Below are 22,980 nucleotides of genomic sequence, written 5' to 3'. Positions count from 1 at the left end.
GCCTCAGGTTCCACCCTCATAAGTTGGGTAATATGAATTTTATAAACTGCAGTGGGTCATTGTGAGGGAGAAAGAGTTTAAACCTTCCAGGCTCCAGAGGGTTTGGCATGGTAGGAAATTATCAGAAATTTCTTCCTCTGCTTTCTGCTTTTGAGACCAGGCTGGGTTTGAATGTTTAATTCCCCCTGCCTCAGCCTCCTGAGCACCAAGATTACCAGGAGTATCATCATTTTTATAATCTGTACTGAGTACCTGTTAAATACAGACTCATTCCGGGCATGATAGCGATGGGGATAGTGTCACAATGTATGGTGCAGGTGACCCTGGCAGGTCCCATGGGTGGGAGACCCGGCGGGTGGGAGACTGACAGACATGTGGAGAGAGCTTGGGTATGGAGAGTTTATTTAGTGGGTATTGGGAGGGTAAGAGGTGGGGGGGGGAGAAGGAAGAGGAGGGGGGAAGGAGGCAGGGAGCTGCCTCTTCAGAAGAACAGGGGCAGGAGGGGGTGGGGGGAGGGACGGGGGGGGGGGGACAGTAGGGGGGGGGGGGGGGGGGGGGGGGGGGGGGGGGGGGGGGGGGGAGAGAGAGAGAGAGAGAGAGAGAGAGAGAGAGAGAGAGAGAGAGAGAGAGAGAGAATGGGGGGGAACAATTGGGAGTGGGCGGAGCTTTCTCTTAAAGGGACAGGGTACCCAGGTGACAGGGCAGGCCAGCTTAATTGTCACAGACAGTGATGGTTGGTAGTTGTTACTCACTTGTTTATTCAGAGTGAGACTTCGCTGTTGCATGCTTTCTCTATGTTCGCTCCTGTTTTGGGAAGGAACCCCTTTCTCAAACTCTGTAAGTAAGCTCAGTGAACTCTTTGCTTTCCCAAAATGGACTTGGCTGGGATTGCAAACTGCTTTGTGTTGGAACCCTATAAGAAAGGGTAGATGTTTGTTTAGGTTTCTCCAGGGAAGAGTATCTGCAAGGCTGTCTCTCTCAATGACTCTGGAGCTCACAGATTTGGCAAGATTAGGGAGTTGGTAAGCTACATGGATGCTTTTGACTCTGCTCTCCTGGCGCTAAGATTACAGGCATATGCCACCTGCTCAGCTGCAGTACAGTGGATGGGTCCAAATAGGTCATTACCGTGAAACCCAGAGGGGCGAGTCCTTGGTTCCCTGCTGTCAGCAGTTTACACTACCCCGTCTCTTCTGAATGAATCCGGCTAGTGAAGATTATTGTTTAAGAAAGCAACTAACATTTCCCACAATTCTATTTCCTTTGTTACTTCCCCACATCGCGCACGTTCCTAAGGTTGCCATGGAGTTGTGGCTCCCTCTTCTGATGACATCTTCAGGTTGGCTGAAGCCAACGCCTGCTGGGACCCTGAGGCCCTTCTTTGCATGGAGGGGGACACTTTTATCAGGAATGTGGAACTGCTAGGGGCCGTGAAGGGTTTCCGCAGGCCTCAACTAATGGCCCTGAAGGAGAAGGCAATCCAGGTAAGCCCGCCTCAGGGAGGAACATCAGAAAGACAAGTGAGCACCAGTATGCAGCCCCCTTCTTTCCACTTATGAACCCTTGAGGCCCTGCACCTATATCATTTTGTTGAAGTTTCGTTGCCTCTTCTCAGTGGCGTGGCCATGATTTCCTCATTTGAGAAATGGGCAAACTGTTAGCGCCTCTGTGCTAGGGCAGCAGCAGAACACAGATGATCTGTGTCTCAGCCAATCAAGTCTGCATGTTCTGAACTAAACTGCTTGCAAGACCGCTGCCTTGGCTTCCTCCTTGTGGAGAACCCCAAAAGGTGCCTGCAGCTGGCCTCTCAGCTGCTGCACATTCATCCTAGAGTAGGAAAAGGGGGGATTGGAAGGAGTTTGTCATCGTCATTTTAAAATGTTGTCTTTAATCCCAGCACTGGGAGGCAGAGACAGGCAGGTCTTTGTGAGTTGAAGGTCAGCCTGGTCTACGCAGCGAGTTCCTGGACAGCCAAGTCTACATAGAGAAACCCAGAAAGACAAAAACAAAACCTCACAAATCCCTTTGAGGGGCTGGGGAGCTGGCTCAGTGGGTGAAGTACTTCCCTTGAAAAGCTGGTGGTGCGAGGGCCCAGTGTGATCCCAGCGGCCGGGAGGCAGAGATGGGGATGCCTGGAGCAAGCTGGTTTAGTTCAAGAAGCCACACTAGTGAGCTCGGGTTCAAGTGAGAGACAGCCTCTGGAGAGAGGTCGAGGGAGACACCTGATACCAACCCCTGATCTCCATAGGCATGAACGCGCGCATATGCGCGTGCGCGCGCACACACACACACACACACACACACACACACACACACTCATATTCATTCACCACAGACAAGTACCTGTTATGCCCAGATCCACGAAGTCCCCTAAAAATAACAAGGAGTCTGAGTCCCATATTTAAAAGCAAAGAGCCTTTATTCTTATTCAGGTTTGAACTCGGACTCTCCATGTGTCCATTGTATTGGCGTGATTGGAGATCCCCAGCACAGTTGGGGTGGGGTGGTTTTTTTTTTTTTTTTTTTTTNTTTTTTTTTTTTTTTTTTTTTTTTTTTTTTTTTTTTTTTTTATAATAACAGAGGTTGAGGTGAGGGATTTCTAAGGCTCAGGAGCCCTGATTGGCTGACATCTGTCTAGGGGTACCCTGGTGAAAAGGGGATAGGTGTGTGCTGGGCTAAGGGACATCCCGTGACCTCATCTACAATAGTTGGAATGTTAGGAATTTCCTTTGGATGGTCTGTTCCTGGGCGGTGCCTGGGTGGTCTCAGTTTGTAGTCTTTCTTGGTACCAGGTATTGCCTTAGGGCAAACTACTGAGACTTGGGCCTACTTTCGGGTTAGTCTCTATAGAGCCTGTCTTGGCAGGTGTGTACCAAGTTGTCCTGGGTCCTACGGTACCCCCATATATACAAACACATGCAATGCACCACACGATACACACTTAAAAGTTCTAAAAGCATTACAGCTGTTGGGATCGTAGGATAATCTATTATCCTCATGGGATAAAGAAGTTGTTAAAATTATATTCATATTTCTGGTTTTTATGCAGGTAACCCGAGCTTATAATAGAAAGGTCAGAAACTATGGCTGAAGAGAGGGTCCTGTTGGCAATATGCTTCCTATGCAAGCATGAGGGTCTGAGTTCCATTCCCAGGATCCATGACAAATAGTCAGGCATGGTATCATGCTTGTAGTTCCAGAGCTAGGGAGTGGAGGCAGGAGGATCCCCGGGGGTCAAGACCAACCAACTTACATGGTGAACTTGAAGCAAGGGTGAGAGACCTTGTAAAATGCCTGACTTACATACCATTTAAGGCGGATGACACCTGAAGAAAGACGTCTAAGGTTGACCTCTGGCCTCCTCCTGCCCATGCGTACATATGCACCTGCTCACTCACGTATGTCTGCACACATATGAACACACGGACACACAGATGTTTGGACTCTCCAGTTTGGGGGGCCCCCATTCTAGACCCAGCTCTCAGCACATTGAGCAGCATCTCCCCTGGAGCTGCCCTCTCCAAACCCCACCCTCACTGCACCAAGCAGCGGCCCTTCCCCTGGAACTGCCCTCTTTAAACTCCACCACTAAGAAAGCCCGCCTAAAGTCAGTCTCTCCTTGGGGCTTCTCAAGATCACTCCTATAGGCTACTTAAGACCTCGTAGGTATATTTGCCATGTGATACCTTTCTCGTCCTCCTGAGGGTCACCCAGGAGTGCTTTGCTATGTTTATTAAACCTGAATGTATTAATTCGGTTTGATTGGCTTATTACATTATTTGATTGGCAGTGGAATAACCAGGGATTAAAAATTATCATCTGATACACAAGAAAAGTCAGAAAATAATAAAGAAGAAAACTGGTGATAATGTTTCACCAGGCATCATTGATAGTTTGGCGCCAGATTTGAAGTGTGATAGATTTATATATATGGATGAAAAACATATAGATTTCTTTTGTGTACTACACGTGGATGTCCTTAGTACCTATGGGAAGCTGATTACAGGACCCCCACAGGTACTAAAATCCGCAGATGCTCAAGTCCCTACGTAAAAAGGTGTGATAATTTCAAAGAGCTCACCCTACACAGTGTACAATGTAAATTCCATTTAGGTAGTTATAATTACTTAGGGTGAGCCCTAAGCAGTCTGTTACATCGGGATAAATGTTCAGTCCATTTACAGTGTCTTTGGTGGTGCTGGGTCTAGCAACAAGGGCCCTTGCACAAGCAAAGCAAGCACTCTACCACTGAGCTCCAGCTCCAGACCCAGATGGAATTTTTAAAAGAATACTTTTTAATGTATGGGTTGTTGTGTCTGCAGCTCTCAGAACATGCAGATACAAGATAACTTGGTTCGCATATATCTGCCACAAAAATGATAGATATCACACTCATTATTCAGGAACTTGTTTTCTGCAAGCAATGTGTTTTTCCATATCAGAAAGATAAATATACATCAGTGTTTTGTGACTGGTCTTTATTTAGCTAGTCATTTAGCTTTGGGTTCTTTGAATTTTTTTATAAATGCTTCATGCCAGCCAGCTTTCCATTTCTGTGACAGAGTACCAAGTCAAGACAGCTTAGCATGAGCAAAGTCTCATTTGGGCCCACGGTTTCAGGGGCTTCAGTCCATGGTCAGCTGGCTCTTGGTTTGAGATCAAAATATACCAGAACATCATAGTAGAGAGGGCATGATGAAGCATAGGTGCTCACTTATGGCAGCCAGGGGATGGGAGTGATGACGACAGACAGACAGACAGACAGACAGACGACAGACGACAGGCAGACAGGCAGGCAGACAGGCAGACAGACAGGCAGACAGATAGACAGACAGACAGACAGAGGCTCTCCACTATCCTTCAAAGGTTTGTGCCCACATGACTTTCTTCTTCTCATAGTTTTCACATCTTAGTAGTTCATTTGGCTATGAACTCATTAATGGATTGTTCTCTCAATGGGGTTGATGGCACCATGGTCTAACCACCTCTTCAGAGCTCCACCAGCTGGAAACTAAGCCCTCAACCCATGGGCTTTTGGGAGGATGCTTCATATTCAAACCCTATTTAAGCCTTTGTACATGTAGATTTGCACCATGGTCTCATAATTTTCTTGGGCTAAATTTTTAGAAGTAGAACTCCCTGGTGAAAGACTATCAACTTCTGTAAGGCTTTTGGCATGAACTGGTACAAAAAGTCAAAAAGCGCTCGCTCTCTCTCTCTCTCTCTCTCTCTCTCTCTCTCTCTCTCCCCCTCTCTGTGATTTTCTTTGGGCTTCTATAAGATATATTTTTACAGATTATTGGAGGTTGAAATATAAAAAATAACTTATATTGGTTAACTTATACACACTAGAATTTATAACTTACAGTTCTGGTTGCTAAGAAGTCCATGATCAAGGCACGGATAGAGTCCATGTCTAGTGAGGGTGAATTTGTCTTAGGTAATCATTTCCTGCAGCATCTTGCCTAATAAAGTAGAACTGGACAGGGAGATCTCAAGATCTCTTTTATAAGGGGCAGGAATTCTATTTCTGAGGGTTGAGCCATTTTCTACGCCCATCACATTCGGGATTAGGTCTCAGCGATGGATTTTGGGAGGGTATTAAGTAGAGACCATAGCAGGTGCTGTCACTAACATCTGGTCTGGTCCGTGTTTCTCCTGCCTAAAGGTTTGGGGCGTGCCCTCACACTGGAAACACCACCACATTGTCTCCCTGGGGCACATTGCTTTGGCTCTCAATGAGAGTGAGTTGGAGCAGCTGAACCTCAGCTCTATAGATACTGTGACATCCCTCGGTCAGCAGTCAGAATGGACCCCTGGACAGGTGGGTGGACGTTCCTGGGTCTTTAAAAGATTCTCATCCCTTTTATTGCTTCTGTTTGACTTTATATTCCTGAATGGATTTATCGTGTTTATAATAGTTTCGTTCACGTCCTTGCTAATACCTCCATTACTATTGCCATTTCTCAGTCTGTTTCTAAAAAGAGATTTATTTTTATTTTATCGTTAAAATTGCGTGTGTGTGTGTGTGTGTGTGGAAAGAGGAGAGAGAGAGAGAGAGAGAGAGAGAGAGAGAGAGAGAGAGAGAGAGAGAGAGAGAGAGGAAGGTACTGTTGGAGGGCAGAAGAGGTCTTCAGTCCCCCGAAGCTGGAGTTACAGGGGTTATGAACTGCCTAATGTGTGTGATGGGAATTGAACTCTGGTCCTCCAGAGGAGCAGCAAGTGCCCTCAACCACTGAGCCATCTTTTTAGTCTGCATCTATGGGCTGATTTTTCTCCTAATTAAGGGTTAGGTGTGTTTGAAAGTCTAGTCATTTTTCACTTGCTCTGAGCCAAAGGCAAGGAAACAATGACACTTATTAATTTTGACTGGCTGGTGAGCATTATGAACTTCTCATTGTTACGAGTTTGACTTAGTTGTAGTTCCTAAAAAATACCAGTCTTAAGATCTCCTGAGTAAATTGGGAGCATGGGGACCTTGGGAGAGGGTTGAAGGGGAGGGGTGAGGCAGGAAGGGGAGCAGAGAAAAATGTAGAGCACAAGAAAAATCAATAAAAAAAAGAGATTAAAAACAGTCTTTGCTCCAATCTATATAAGTGTTTGCAAGTAATTTTTATCATTTTATTGCATTCTTTTGAACTTTTTTGGGGACAAAGTGATCTTTATTCTATGGTTCCTTCTGTCCTTCCTCCATTGAGACACGTTTCTCCTAAGAAACCTGCCTATTCTCCATGATTATCAAGGTCTCTCCACTCTGGCTGGCGGGAGAGAAAATTCTTTCCAACTCCACATGAACTTTGAGAACTGCTTAGCCTACCACTTCTGCTGCCTCTTGCCTGCTGTGTGCTTTCAGTCCCGACATCCTGATATATAGAAATCAGGGCTCAGTACTCAAGAAGACATAATTGCTGATTTCTAGAACTCTCTCTCTCTACAATTTCCTCCTCTTTCTTTGCCCCTGAAATGAGAGCTGTTTTGGCCTTCCTGAACTTGGGCTTCTCTCTCATCTTTTTGTATAATTATTTATAGAAAAGCCCAGATTGTCAGTTCTTTGAGGCTGCTCTTATGGGAAGAAAACATTCTAAGAGTTTGATTTCATTTCTTTGGGGAATATCTGTGATATTTATACTGGCTTAGGCTAGATGCTGGGTACAGAAATTGTATCCATAAAACATGACTAGCACATATTTCTTTTCTTTAAAAATATATGGTTACACATGCATGTTTCATTGCATAATAAATATATATTGAGTAAATGGATGCTAAGATACCCTTGTCTTCTAGAGGTCAGCAGACGTGGATTGCTATTTGGTAAGTGCTGAGATTTGAACTAGTGGGGACAGTAGCTTGCTAGGCTGGCTTTTTGACCTTGGATCTATGTCTACAACGTAGCTAGATCACTGGGATCCATTGGTTTTTCCTGCCTTATGGTGTGGAAAATGCCTCTGGGGGGCAATTTTAGGGCTTCCTTTATTTATTTACTTACCCTGTTTTATGATCACTCTTACATGCTCCTTGGTTGTTCAATATTTTAATGTCATTACTTCCTAAATTTTGTTCAGTTTTCTAGTTGTTTATGATAAGTTGAAAGTCTGTTTGGTTGTTAATCTCCTGTAAACTAAATAAGTCCCCCGAGAATTTTAGTTTTGATTGGGTGAGGCATTGGGGTATCTAGTCATAAGTGCCTCTGTGTTAGCTTCGTTCTTGACCAGCTATCCCTCAGGGGTGTTTTCAGCATTAGGTTTACACACTACCTAACTAGCAGCCCCATCAAAATGTGACTCTGCTTCGTTTATTATATTAGGAAATCCTACCGTTAACTCCGCTCCTATAGTTGCTCAGCTCTGAGCAGTCACTCCTGTCTGGGGCAGACTATGCTAGTTGGTTATGCCTGCTACAGTGAGCGGAGTCCTGTCTCTGACTCCATGGTGACCCGACACTGGGGAAGGTGTATGGAGACAGATCAGACTCCTTCCACAAAGATCTCCAACCCAAGTGCCTAGAACCTGTAAATACAATCCATTGCAGGAAGCGACTTTACAGATGGATGTCGTTTAAAGATCTTGATGTGGCCTGGACACTTACTGCTCTTGCAGAGGACCTGGGTTCAATTCCCAGCTTTCACAATGTGTGGCTCACAACTGCCCCTTACTCCAGTTCCAGGGGATCTGATGTCTTCTTCTGGCATCCACGGGCACTTGCATACAGATGGCGCATGTACACATACTGCAGCACACATCCATACATGTAAGGAAGATTTTTTAAAAAGACAATGAGATGTAAAATTATCCTGGTGGGCCCAATGTGTTCATGAGGAGTCTTGTAAGAGGGAGGCAGGATGCCACAGCCATAGAAGACGATTCAATAATGAAAGCAGAGGGAAACGGGTTTTGAGGTGCTAGGCTGATGGTTTTGAAGATGGACTACATGGTCATGAGTTAAGGAATGAACTAACCAGTAGCTAGAAAAAGCAAGGAAACACATTCTCTCTAAAGCCCTCGAATGAAACGCAGCCTACTGACTCCTTTTAGGACTTAAAGTCTCCAGAACTGTAAGTGGATACATCTGTTTTACCACCAGGTTGGTAGTAATTTGTAACAGCAGAAAGATAAGACTAACGCAGTAGGTGAAGGAAGGGAAAGTTGTGGTATTATTAAGCCAAGGGGGATGGTTGTTGGGCAGACAAAACCAATGCGTGGGCTCTTCTCTCACTAGGTGTTTGTAAGTGATACCCCACGATTCTGAGTGGCAGATTTCAAATACAGCATGGTGTAAATCATGCCTTGCCTGGAGCATGGCTAATATGGAGGTTCTGGTCATGAGGATTAAATGAGTTTTAAAAAAATAAAACATATTGAACAATAATATTTGAAGGTCAGGAAAACAATTGTATTAGTTCCCTTTTCTCACTGTTATGACAAAGCACCTGGCAAGGGACTACTTATGGAAGGATGTGTTTATTCCTGCTCCCAGTTTTAGGGGACATAGTCCATTCTGGTGGGGAAGGTGTGACTTTGGGCAAGGAGAGCATGTCTGCAACAGAGGGAGGCCAGCTGGTCCCACTGAATGGGTGGTTAGGAAGCAGAAAGAGAACAGGAAGTCAGGCCAGCCTATAGGCTTCAAGTCTCACTTCCTGGTGACCTACTTCCTTCAGCAAGGCTCTACTTCCTGTGGGTTCCACATCCTTCCCAAACAGTGCTACAGCCAGGGACCAAGTGTTCAAATTGGTGAACCTATAAGGGACATTCCACATTCAAACAGCAGTTGCTGTCCCTAGTCTTTTTATCACTGTCCTCAGCATCCTGGGTCACCAGTACCACGGTCATTTCCCTTTCTCTGAGTTGGTTTTATTGTTTGCAGAATGAAAAGGATGACACCCAGTGATCCGAAACTCTTCCCACTAACATCCTTCAGTCCCATGGCTCTCTGACTCTAAAACTGGTTTTAACTAGTTTAGGAAACGCCACATTCCATTCCTGATATTAAAATAAATTTGTTTGCGGCATGGAAGAAACCAAAAAATAGATCCAACTTAAAAGTGAGAGCATCCCTCTCCCCGTGCGCCAGTTTTAATTCCTGTGGATGGCAGCGAGATATATCAATATGTTTGAAAAGGATATGAAAACGTAACATTTGCATATATCATTTGCAGTCAGTTCTTCAACTTCAGCCTCCAATCAAACCTTTAAATGCATGTTTCTAGATTAATAGTCAGACCTGGAGGAACTACATTATCAGATAGTTCAGCTTAAAACCTAATAGAAGGGGGAAAAACTATTATCGAAGCCAGAGGGATGAACAGAGAGATTGAAATCTTACAGCTACTCATTTTTCAGTGGTTAATATTGCCTACAAGTGTTGGTATTAATTGTCCCAGAATCATTACACATACGCTGGTCCAGTCATTCAAGAAAATATATTTTGACTTATCACCTCACGGGCTGAGCTAGCATTTTCTGGGTTCCAGGTGCAAGGACAATTTAATATCACATCTTCAAGGCAATTTTATTTGAATTGTAATTTTGCACTTTCATCTGAAAATGGGCATCCATGATATTTGACGAGCACAAATTGCCATGAGCCAACTAGTAAAATCTGATTGTGAAGATTTAATAAGAAAAATCCAGTCTATGGTCACACCACTCGGAATGATCTGGTCTTGCCTAATCTCGGGTGCCAGGCAGGGTGGGGCCTGCCTAGCTAGTACTTGACTGTCTGGGGATACTGGGTGCTGTTGAATTTCCGTGCTTTCCTTCCAGAGGCAAACATCTGTATTGGCTGTATTGGCTAAGACAACTGTGGTGTCCCACTGCCTGGGCTTTAAAATTTCTTGTGGTGTGTGTGTGTGTGTGTGTGTGTGTGTGTGTGCCCTAGATTGACATTGGGAGACTTCCTTGCTCTTTCTCCATTTTATTCAAGGTCTCTTAATTGAACTCAAATTTCATTGATTTGGCTAGTCTAGCTAGCAAGCTTTCTCTGGGGATCCCCGTCTGTGGTGCTGGAGTGGGGTTACAGGTGGGCTTCCATGCTGACCTGACATTAATGTGGCTTCTGGAGATTCAAATTCCCATCTTCTTGCTTGCACAGCAGGCCTGTAACCACTGACCTATGTCCCCAGTCTCCATCTGATTTTTAGGTATAGAATTGTTAGTTCCTGGCAGACGAATATCGTTTTAGCCTCTTTCTACCTCAGTGGGTTATTTGTGAGAGGGGCTTTAATATTTGACTAACCAGGCTGTGGTGGGGAGTAGACGAGGCAGTGCAATAAAGCTGTCTGAGTGGTGCAGCAAACACTGCATCTCCAATGTACTAGCTTCTATTACTCTGAGCCCATACAGACTGAAGCTGCAGCTGAAGCTATCGGCATTCAGTGTTCCAACCTCATCTATAGCTGCTAAAAGCTATGTAACCATTGAAGGCAACTCATCAGTGACTAATCTGTCCATTTCTTCTTGTTGTAACAAAATATCTAACATGAATATCTTAAAAGAGGAAAGACTTATTTCATTCATGTGGCTTCATGTCCTTGGGCAGAACATCGTGGTGGCAGTAGTGTGTGGTGAAGGAGGTGCTTCACCTCATGGTGGACTGGTGGCACAGAGTGAGAAAGGCATTGGGGAGCAGGTAGAGCCTTTAAAGGCATGTCCCAGCAGTCTACTTTCTACCTTCTAAAGTTTCCACAATCTTCAAAACTACTGCCCCAACTGGGGATCTAGTGTTTGACATATGGACATTTCATATTCAAACCATAATGGAGTCTTTCTTTGTGCTGTGGGAGCTCCTTCAGCTCCTTCAGCAAAAAGCCTTTAAGATACCAGCCCACTCGAGCTTGGTCTCTTATACTATAAATACAGCTGTAAAGTGTGCACTCACTCTCTTGCTTCCAGTTTTCGCTTCCCACTGCTAGACTCTGTTCCTCTTTCTCATTTGTGCAGAGGACTGTGATCTAGGACAGTGATCTGTGAGTCTCCTCTAAATAAATAACCCTTTATTATACGTAAATCTGAACTAGTGTGGGATTATTTTGTAACTACCATCATCATCTTGGGAAGGCATCAAAATGATGTCTTCTCAGAGAGGCATGTATTTTTCTATGATGTATATGGGTCACTCACCCAGATGGTCATTTCTTCACTCAATCACTCATAAAGTATATAGCAGGCTTTAGGCTAGCTACTTGGAACACAACGACAAGCTAGGCATGATCCTTTGGGGATCTACTAGTGAGACAGACAAAAAGTAAGTGATAGAGGGGGAACAGAAGATAGAGGGGATGTTCATAAGAATAGTGAAAGGGGATGCTGTTTGAGGTGGGGGAGTCCAGGGGGATAGCTGTCTCTGAGAATAGAGACATTAAATAGACTTGAGGGATGGGACAGCAGCAGCCACATGGAAAGTGGGACCCCACTTCAGCATTTCCTCTCAGCATCACCTTTGTATTGTATGATGCATATGGCTGACCCCGAGGAAGGAGGGAGGGTGACTATGTCCCATCATCTTTGCTCCCACTGGGAAATGCTGGATGTTCACACTTGGATGCTTTCTCCTCATCTTCATCTTCTGATCTCTTCCTATCTGCTCTCATCAGCCTTGAAGTACCCATCCTTCAATTTGTAGCTCAGCCCCAAGGAGTTGGTTTGGATCCTTTTCAGGTCCCGTCTAGGCAAATCAAGTGAATCAGGGTCCATTTATTCATAAGCAGCCACAAACTCAATGTAAACTCACCTAAGTGAGGGCAGGAATTGATTGATGTTTGTCCTAGCTACTGTTCTACTGCTGTGACAAAACACCCATGACCCAGGCAGCTTGTAAAAGAACATGCTTAATTTGGGAACTCAAAGTTCTAGAGGGGAGCCCATGACTATCATGATGGTGAACATGGTACCAGGCAGGCACGGCACTGGAATAGTAGCTGAGAACTTACATCTAATCCACAGTCACAAGGCAGGGGCAGGGTGCTGTTAGCTGGAAACGGTTTGGGCTTTTGAAACCTCAAGGCCCACCCCCAGTGATATACTTCAAAAGGCCACTCCTCCTAATCCTTCCCAACTTGTTCCACCAACTGGGGACCAAGTATTCAAGTATATGACTCTCTGGGGGCCATCCTCATTCAGACCACCACATTGTTCATAACAGAAAAGTTCAAATTCAGAGTTCAGGGATATCTTCATTAGGAGCTTCAAGACTATTGCTGGGAATCTAGCTCTCCCAATACCAAGGGACTCTGTTTTCTTTTGTATTTGCTTCATTCTGTCATAGGCAGGCTTTCTCAGAGTATTGGGTTCTAGAAGATGCATATGTGTATCCTTTCAAGGGCGCCTGTGTGATTTTTTTCTAAGTTCAAGAAGAAAAACAAAAAGTTTTTTGAATTAATCTATCCAAAAATTTGGTTAGTTCTGGCTAAATTACATGACTAATCTAGAGCCAGTCACTGTGGCCAGGCAGGGAAATGACAAGATTAGCACAGGATAGGCCATGATGCAGCTGGCTCCAGCTGAACTAGGTGGGGTGAGGGGAGCGTAGGAGAGAGTGGTTTTCCATGAGGTTTGAATAGCTTCTCTGATGGAATTATGCATGACCCTGTAATCAGACCCTTAAACTTCATCGGAGATACCCTGTGTAATTTTACTTTTAAGTGCAAAAATCATTTCTAGTGTCTGAAACTAAAGATTGAGAAATAATACAGTTCTGTAGAAAAGAGAGAAGGCAAAAATCATTCTAGCTTGAGCTTTTCATGATGAGATGACATTTGAATTGACCTAAAACACAGGGAATGTCTGGGTTTTAATAGTTGGAAATACAGGAGTACATTTCATATGGAGGAGATGGTTTGAGCAGAGGCAGGGAGGGGCAGGACATAGAAGGTTTTGCTGGAGAGTTGAGGAGTTGGATGCTGGAAATATCGAGATCTGGATGCCCAAGAACTTGGATAGCCAAGCCACCTGGAAGCCATAATGGTTTCCAAATAAAGCAAATAAAGAAACTGGCAAATATATATTTTGTTTTCCCTTTCTTTCTTTCTTCCTTCCTTCCTTCCTTCCTTCCTTCCTTCCTTCCTTCCTTCCTTCCTCCCTCCCTCCCTCCCTCCCTCCCTTCCTCTCTCCCTCCCTCCCACCCTCCCTCCCTTCCTCCTCCCTCTCTTTCTTTCTATCTATAGGCTAAAACCATTCTGAAGGCATTCCTTGAAGATTCAGGCTACGATATCCAGGATCTGAAGAGTTTCCATCTGGTTGGACTTGGTTCCATTCTTTGTGCTATGGACACCACTGAAATTCCACTTATAAAGACCTCAGAATTCAGGTAACCAAAATGCAAGTGTAAAAAATGGCAAGTGTTCCATTTAGCTACATATTCACTATTCCATCCATCCATCCATCCATCCATCCATCCATCCATCCATCCATCCATCCAAGATGATCTCCACTTTCTTATCTTTGCCCCCTTTCTGGGCTAAAGTTGGCACCGGGACTCACTGGATCTCTTCTAGGTGCTGAGATTATTTATCCTCTGTGTACTGCTTTATGACTGGGGAATCCCCCAGACTCACCAGATCCCTCCTCTCTACCCAGGACAGTGGTAGCCAGAATTGGGATGCTGCTCTGCAGCACTCCCGTCTTGGCTGAGTTTAAGAAGAAAGCAGAAATTGTATTTGGGAGACCCACCGAGTGGACCAGCTCCATCTTGCAGGAACTTGGGACCATCGCAGGTAAGAGGTCCCTGAGCACATTCCCTCTCTTTAAGTTGAAAACTGGGACTAAAATAAAATATAATGGAACAAAATAACAATTCTTAGTCTCATTGAAGTAAACAAGAAGGAGTTCCAGTAGAATCTGGATGTCAAGACTTAAGTTGCAGGGACAGTGCCCACAAGTCTACATTTTAAATGAGCCCTCTTGGGGATTCTTGTGTATGCCATAGTTCCAAAAACACTGGTCTAGAATGTGATTTGACTGGCCCCTAAAGTGTGTAAATGAACCTCTTTCTTGGTATACGCCCCTCTATAGGAGGCCAATCAGTGCTAATGTGACCCACGTATTTCTCTGAGTTGATTAAGGAACTAGATTCCCTAGTTGCCTTCCTGGCGACCCAAGGAATGGTGCTTTCCTGGGAATCACTGATCTGTATGTTATGCAGAACCCTCAACAGCACTGTGGAGTTTTGGCAGCTTGAGCCCAACACTTGTGATTTCTCTTCTCCTTAGCCGGGTTAACTAAGGCAGAGCTCCGAGTGCTCGACAAGGAACTGATGCCTCACTTCAAGCCCTCAGCCATAAGATGCCTGCCTGGTGAGACGTTCAAAGTAGGTGCTCATTTCTTCAGGGAGAGATGGGTGTTGTGGGAACTCATTCTGCCGATAGCTTTGGGTACCGGCTTTAGGATGTGGCCTTGTGTGCTACCTGAGGACTGATACGCTCGGGGGTAAGAACCCAATAAATGGGAGCTCAACCTGACTTCAGATCCTACAGGGAAACCGGTGCCAGGCCTGGCTTCTTGGGGCTTTCAGCCAGCTCTTTCTTTTTAGGGTCATAGAAGATCAGCCTGTTCACTGTGGATTCTCACACGATAGCTTGAGGTGTTTTTTTTTTTTTTTTTTTTGACGTTCTTTTTTTCCCCTTAAATTTCCATTTTATCTTATTATTCTTTTTAGCCCCCTTCCTTTCATAGCCCCTGATACGGAGTTTCTATTTCTGCTGTTGTGATTAGTTCATAAATCCTTGCGCAAAGCCCCCAGGTACATTTCAGAACTCAGAAGGTTCCAGGTTTTGTAAAGGTCACCCAGTGTCCCAACACCTCTAGCGGTGTCTGAGGGAGCATTCACAAGCGAACACATTTTCTGGGAAGACACCTGTGACAAGTCTCACTAAATACACTATAAATAGCCTCCTGTCAACGTAGGTCAACTTCTGCTGGTTTTTCTTACACTTTCAGTTTTTCGAGCTCATGGACTTTGGATCTGCAGACAGGGATCACAGTGCTGGGAACACTTCTTTTGCAGTGAGCTGATATCGCTAGGTTTCTATTGACAGGAGGAGGAGTGTGAGGAGGCCCATGCTGGCACACGTGAGCTACTATGGAACATGCCAGAGGGGCCTGACTCAGTAGAAGGAAGGGAAGCGGAGTGCCAGTAAGCATTCTTGCTTCCTTCCCGTGAGCAAGATGAGGAGAGGTTTGTGGGGACAGTCTGCTCTCGCGAGATGGGGGCGGCCTTGGTGTTTTTATGTGTGTGTTTGTGTGTGTATACTTGTAGAGACCAGAGGACAACATTGGGTGTTGTTCCTTTGTTGCTGTCCACCTTTTTATTTAAAAATTAAAATTAATCATTTAAGTGTGTGTGTATGTGTGCACGCGCACATGCACATGCAGATGCGTGAGCACCATGGTGTATATGTGAAGGCAGAAGACAACTTGAAACTATTGGTCTCTCCTTCTACCATGATGTCCTGGGATCCAACTCCAGTATTCAAGCTTGGCAGCAGGTGCCTTTACCTTGCTAAACTATCTTATTGGCCTTCCCCCTTTTCTTTTAAAACTTTTCATCTTGGGGGCTGGAGAGATGGCTCAGAGGTTAAGAGCATTGCCTGCTCTTCCAAAGGTCCTGAGTTCAATTCCCAGCAACCACAAGGTGGCTCACAACCATCTGTAATGAGGTCTGGTGCCCTCTTCTGGACAGCAGGCATACACACAGACAGAATATTGTATACATAATAAATATTAAAAAAACTTTTCATCTTGCATATGTGGGTGTTTTGCCTGCATGTATGTCTGGGCACCACGTATGTGCAGTGCCCAAGGAAGTCAGAAGAGGGGGTTGTCTCCCCTGAGACTGGAGTTACAGATAGCTGTGAACCACCATGTGGGTGCTGTGAATGGAACCCTGTGTGCTTCAGAAGAACAGTAAATACTCTTAGCTGCCAGGCTCCACGCCTTGAGACAGCATCCTTCACTGGTTAATCCAGATATGAAGGGCACACTTGTGATCTGGATCTTGAGTTGTACTGACTGGTTTTGTGTGTCAACTTGACACACGTTGGAGCCATCAGAGGAAGGAGCCTCAGTTGAGGAAATGCCTCGTTGAGATTCAGTTTAAGGCATTTTCTCAATTAGTGATCAAATGGGGGAGGGACCAGGGCATGGTGGGTGGGGTGATGCTATCTCTGGGATACTGGTCCTGGGTTCTCTAAGAAGATGGGCTGAGCAAGCCATAGGAAGCAAGTCGCTAAGCAGCACCTCTCCATGGCCTCTGCATCAGCTCCTGCCTCCAGGATCCTGCCCTATTTTTTGTTCCTGCCCTGACTTCCTTCTGTGATGAACAGCAATGCTGAAGTGTAAGCCTAATAGACCCTTTCCTCCCCAACTTGTTCTTTGGTCATGGTGTTTTGTTGCAGCAATAGAAATCCTAACTAAGACACTGGTCTAGAGTTCAGCAAAAGGCTTAGATGGGCTAATGAACAAGGGAAGTAATTGCCTTTTTCTCCCCAATGCTGGGATACTGACTGAGCTGACTCCCCAGCCTTTTCTGTTTTGGAGTTAATGTCTTAATATATTAATATATTGTTCAATTTGCTTAAGCTTGGTATGTAGCCCAGGCTGGCCTCAAACACCATCCCCTGGCTAAACCTCATGATTGCTAGAATTACAGCCATGGGCCACTATTCTTAACTCAGTTTTGGCACTTTTGCTTTCTGGGTGACCTGGGGATGCTGGACATGGGGAAGTAAACAGCTGTCCCCAAGGCCACTGCATTAGTTACTTGTCCTGTTGCTGTGACCAAAAAAAAAAAAAAAAAAAAAAATGGCAGAAGCAAATTAAGGAAGGAGGTGTTTGTCTCAGCTCAGGGCTTAGTGGGTGCAGTCCTGCATGGCTGTGCCAAACAGGAAGCAGCAAGGCTAGGATACAATTCTCAAGGCCCACTAGTACTATATATCCAGTGGCTTACTTGCACAAGATAGGCCCTGAGTCTCAAAGGTGAGGTCAAACACAGGAACCGGTGAGGGACATTTCTGACTCAAACTATTCTAGCCACTGAGCAAATTCCTCCTTCTTCTCTGGGCAGATGGCATTGGGGAGGCCACGAATCATGGCCTTTTCTGAGTACTTCCCTCTGGTCATGTTTGGAGGATAGTTGGGGTAGCTTTCTTGTTCAGGCAGTTGCCTATTCTGGAAATTTCTATTTCAACTACATCATGACAGGCTCCAGGATAGGTGCATCTGGGTCTGTAGAGTCTCTGGTGAAGAGGTTATAGCATAGTGCCTGCAGAGACAATGTGAAGGTGGCATCAAGGATGCAGTAGGCTGAATGGGGCCCGAGTTGAGCTGCAGAGCACTGGCTACCCTGGCTACTAAGGCTATAAGGTGTGTGTGTGTGTGTGTGTGTGTGTGTGTGTGTGTATGTGTGTGTGCGTGTGTGCACAGACTTCTCACCATAGGCACATCAATGCAGTGTGATGTAAGCAATGCATGTAAGCTCAGTGTTGTTGGATCTTCCTTTCTTTCTCAAGAGACAGCCAGAAATCTCCATTTTCACGTGAAATCTCCCGATTTTACATGTTGGTAATCAATTTAAATTTGTTTTTGGAAACACCACAGGCCTAGGGATTCAATCTAGTCTGTGGGTCACAAGGCAGTAGAAAAAGAGACAATTTCTGTAATACAGACTGTTAATGACAGGTGTGAGCGAGTTGGCCTCGCACCTACAGAGGGAAGGACAGTGTCCCAGACAGGAGGAAGGGCACAGGGAAGGCACAAAGAGCTTCTTCCTTCTGGGCGCATGCAGATCCTTGTTTGGTTGGGAAGGAAGAGGGTCAGGAGAGAGGCTGGAGAGACATGCAGGACTCCCAGCCTGAAGGTGTTATTGCTGTGTTCAGAAGACTGGACTCCATCCTAGGCTCATAAGCAGAAGGATTTGATTTCAGAAAGCCGCTTTTTGGAAGGAGTGAGGTAAGTGACCACTAGGAAAGGAAGGGACAAAGGAACAGAAGCTTGTGAATTCCTAACTTTTTGGGGGTGCTTTAAAACAGGCTCCTCTGCCCTGTCATCTTATCCTAGTCTCCCTGGAGCGAGCCACCAAGTCCTTTCGAAACTGTGTGACTTCAGAAAATATCTTGTTCGCAGCCCTGAAGTCACAGGGCACGCAGCAGAGCATGCTTCTGCTGTCCACAGCAGTATTAACAGAAAATCGCTGCTCTTGCCTGCTTCTGAGCTACCGGGATTCATCCGAGACTATTCCAACAGTTATGCCAAAGGGACAGGGACTGGCCTTGGAGGTGAGTTCTCGGAGTCACCTCAAAGCAACTCCAGAAGCCGAGGGAGGCGATAAAACTTGCTGAAGATCACACAGCTGTTATGCGCTTGGATTCAGGCTGGAGCTGCCTTCATCGGTATTTCCTCTGGTGCAAAGGTCACAAACAGCACTCATGTGGAAAACCTAGATCCAACCCCTTTAATACTTCTAGTTACTTCAAGGTAAAAGTCTCAGTTTGGAGCTAGAATGGCTTAATATCCCTGAACACTTTTAAATAATCTCCCATATTTTTCAAGAGGCCAGACGTTCTGCTGCTGTTGGTGGACAAATCGAACAGGGGTTCCAATATCGTTTCTTTCAGCTTCTGTTTAATGCTTGCTTACGGTCACAGTACAAGGTTATGACAAAGTCATGAAGCTCTGAGCAGATAAAGGAGGTTTGGAAGATCCAGAGAGGGTGTGCAGAAGGTCTGTCCCGACTTTCCTGCCTGCAGGAGCTGTCCACAGAGCAGATAGCTTCCTTGGGTCCTCAGAATGCTGCCTCGGTCACCAACTCCCAGCGCCTGCAGCTCAGCTCAGCACAGCTGCAGAGCCTCCAGCGGGCAGTAGATGGCGCCAAGGCTCACTCCTGGCAGGATGATCTTGTGAGTGCCGGCCCTACCTCCACTGGGTCCCCAACAGGTGAGCAGCCCTTGCCTAAGCCACACCTCAAGTCCCCTTCTCTGAGCCTTGGACCACCCTGAAAGGTGGGGAGGCCTCCATGATTGAGGATGGAGGTTTGATAGACATTGGGTATTTGCTCTCAAAGACTAGTCCAGAGTTCCAGCCAAGCTTTCTTTGACCACTGTCAGCTCTCCCATCTTTGAAGCTACCTGGGGCAGATCTTTAAAAGACTTCACATTCCCTGGGCGTGGCCCAGAACCCACGGAATCAGAATCTATCAGGGCTAAATTCATTTCAATGGCTCCTGTCACCCGCCTACTTGCTGTCCAGTATTGATCCACCACTGCGTGTCTCTCTGGTACCTACTGTGTTCTAAGTCTGCAGTAGGGGCTGAGAATGTGAATGCAAGTAAGACAGGCAAGACCTTAGCTAACGAGAGCTCAAAGCCTTAAGAGTAGGGAGGCAATGATGGCGACTGGGGGCTAAGCAAGATCGGGAGGAGGAAGGATGGGAGGGAGGGTGGGAGGGAGAGAGGAAGGGAGGCACAGTTCTGCAGAGCAGATGCTGTTACCCCTGACACTACAGCTTTCTCTTCTGACTCCTGTCAACTCCTCTCCTCTGCTCATCACTCTCACACCTTCCCGACTCCTGTCTCGAGTGAGTACCACCTTTGGTCTCGCTGTGGCTCTGTACTTCTGGGGAGACAGTTTAGAGCAAGGCAGACCCACCATCCTTGCCCTCACAAATTCAGTCACATAAGGGTGAGAGAAGACAGTGCGGGTGTGCCTCTGAGGCAGTGTGGTATAGAGAGGGTGATGGAGGTAGGCTGGAATAGCACCCGAAACTCCAGACTAGAAAGAGAATGTGCTGCCTAACTCAGACTCCTTTCTCTTTCTTTCTCTCCCCATCTCCCTCCCTTCTCTTTCTTTCAACCCCATGTTTTTTCCTCTCTTTCCACTGAAGATGTCAAAATTGAGACTTAACAATTTCTGTAGCTACAAGTGATATACTTATTATATTTTGCAAAATTTCACTGAAACATAGATGCATATGGCATTTTGTATGATGATACACAAAATGGATAAAGCATGTAGCTTTAAACACATAAGACCTGAGAGTGATGTGGTGAGCCGTTCCCTTTTGTCTCCTGTCTCCCAGTTTCCCAGTTCCTCTCTCCAGGGGCAACCGACGTTGCCAGAAAGCCTGGTGAATTTGTCTACATAGTCTGTTCATACACGACGTTGCCAGAAAGCCTGGTGTATTTGTCTACATAGTCTGTTCATACACAAACAAGTCAAGCCTACACAAGCCTTGCACTTTTTCAAAGGCTTACTGTACCCTTGCTCTGCACCCTGCATTTTGGATCCGATGATACCCCTCAGGGGCCTCCCACACCCTATGTGAAAACTGGACAAAGGCTGAGCCTTGGGTCTCTAACCAGACCTGCAGAGATTCTCTGTATAATTAGGCTATTCATTTACTGTTACTAATAATGCAGCTATGCAGCCTGCATCTGTCCCAGTGGCAAGTACACTTCTAAGTTAAGAGACATTGCCAAATCCTCTCAAAACAACATCAGAAAGGGACAAGACCCTACATGCCCTTCCTCCATTTACCCCACAGCCATTCAGTGAATGCTTTTTTGGGGGGGGTCTGATCCTTTCTCTTTCTCTTGTTTCTTAAACATCGGGTGATGGGGGAGTGATGTTTAAATGTAGATTCCAGGGCCTCCCCAAGAGTTCCTGAGTTGTATGCCTAGCAATGCATCCAGGCATCTGTAACTTGGAAAAGCTCTTTGACTCCTTTGATTAAGGTGGGCTTGGCACATGCCGAGTCACAGTCACATGATCCCATTCTGTTCCTGTCCCTCCATCGCTCCCATCTAAGGGATGAAGAAATGGAGGTTTGCAGCGAGAGGTCCCATTGCAGAGAGAGAAATGCAGGGAACTGGGCACGATGCATCCATCCTCTATGGTCCTCAGCAACTTCACAGGCCTTCCTGCTCTGTGTTTGCTTTCAGGAGAGCCCACCTCCCAGGGTCTTTGGCTCGGCTGTCCCCTGCTACTTCTGATGGCCAAGTCCCTATGCTGAGTGACCTGTTTGTTGCTGCAGGAAGCTGGTGAAGTATACAGAGGGAAGCTGCTTCAGACTGTGGGAGACCTTTACCTGAAGAGCCTCAGAGAGGGCAGGGAGACTCCAGGGCATTAGAAAAATAATTATTAAAAATCATCTTACAAATTCTTAAGCCAGTCTGTCTCCCTAGTGGGGCGGGGGGAGAGGCGCTTTCAGCCAAGGCATGATCTGGTTTCCAGTCTGGCTTGATTTCCCTTTCCCCGGAGCACCAGGGTGTTGGAGTTCTCCTTTGACACTTAGCTGGGCTGAAATAAATGAATCTCTCAACAGAAGCCAATATTCCTGCCTGATCACTGCAACTAATTGATGTTTTGGTGGGCATCACATTGCTTGGAAATTAAAACATTTAACATGGCTCAACATTAAATCAATTCCTAAATACATTTTCTAGATGTTCCTATTTCCTTGGGAATCAGAGGAGTTAAGTTAACCTTTTTAAACGTTTTTATTTTGGGCAGAGGGCATGGTTTTCAGCTGCTCTGGGCTTTGGCAAGTGGGTTGAAATAAAAAGAAATAAAAATATATTGGGTGTGTCAATCATTGAAGCGATTTCTGATCAGTGTGGAAAACTCAGCCCCTCCCCTCCCCCCACTTGATCCTCCTGCGATGACTTATTTCTAGAATTGCCCAGTTCTTTTGGTCTTACGGACAAGAAGTCAGAGCAGTGGAAAGGGTGGGGCAGCATTGGTCCTTACCACCTCTGGAAGCTATACCATTTGCAAGGTGACTGCTGAGCCACTTGGTGTGTTGGCCTTTTCTTTTGGGCCACCAACCAGCTCCCTGATCATTATGCAGAGACGTAGTTTTGAATACTCAGCCTCACTTAGGCATGTTTCTTACTAGCTCTTTTGACTTAAATTAACCTGTTTCTTTTTATCTGTCTTTCGCTTGGGGCTTTTTACCTTTTCTTACTTTCTTTTTTTTTTATTGAAAAGAAAAAAAAAATTAAAAAAATTTCCGCCTCCTCCCAGCCTCCCATTTCCCTCTCCCTCCTCCCGCCCCTCCCCCCCCACTTTTCTCCTCCTCCCTCTCCAGTCCGAAGAGCAGTCAGGGTTCCCTGCCCTGTGGAAATTCCAAGGTCCTCCCCTCTCCATCCAGGTCTAGGAAGGTGAACATCCAAACTGGTTAGGCTCCCACAAAGCCAGAACATGAAGTAGGATCAAAACCCCGTGCCATTGTCCTTGGCTTCTCATCAGCCCTTATTGTCTGCCATGTTCAGAGAGTCCAGTTTTATCCCTTGCTTTTTCAGTCACAGACCAGCTGGCCTTGGTGAGCTCTCAATAGATCAGCCCCACTGTCTCAGTGGGCTTTTCTTATTTTCTTGATGCCTCTATGTCTGTCTGGCTAGCGGCTGCCTAGATTTTTTGACCAGGGCATGTCCTTCTTTCTCTCCTCCTTCTTCCCTCGTTCTGCTTTTTCTCAAGCCTAGGTTTCTCCTCCTATT

General features: G+C 45.7%; 1 protein-coding gene across 1 annotated transcript in view; it reads left to right on the top strand.

The window, feature by feature from the left end:
- The window catches only part of Otoa (otoancorin), a 73,570-nt gene extending 51,991 nt beyond the window's left edge, over positions 1 to 21,579 (top strand). The window contains exons 21-27 of the mRNA XM_050143357.1: positions 1,297 to 1,484; positions 5,669 to 5,824; positions 13,658 to 13,800; positions 14,070 to 14,206; positions 14,702 to 14,799; positions 19,235 to 19,421; positions 21,424 to 21,579. Coding sequence (XP_049999314.1) covers positions 1,297 to 1,484; positions 5,669 to 5,824; positions 13,658 to 13,800; positions 14,070 to 14,206; positions 14,702 to 14,799; positions 19,235 to 19,421; positions 21,424 to 21,494 — 980 coding nt within the window. The 3' untranslated portion in view covers positions 21,495 to 21,579. The remainder of the gene's footprint in view (positions 1 to 1,296; positions 1,485 to 5,668; positions 5,825 to 13,657; positions 13,801 to 14,069; positions 14,207 to 14,701; positions 14,800 to 19,234; positions 19,422 to 21,423) is intronic.
- Positions 21,580 to 22,980: the final 1,401 nt, after the last annotated feature.

This window comes from Alexandromys fortis, unplaced genomic scaffold (genome assembly GCF_014885135.2).
Source record: "Alexandromys fortis isolate MF-2015 unplaced genomic scaffold, M_Fortis_MF-2015_v1.1 scaffold_45, whole genome shotgun sequence".
Lineage (NCBI taxonomy): Eukaryota > Metazoa > Chordata > Mammalia > Rodentia > Cricetidae > Alexandromys > Alexandromys fortis.
This window is presented reverse-complemented; position numbering and strand designations above follow the sequence as displayed.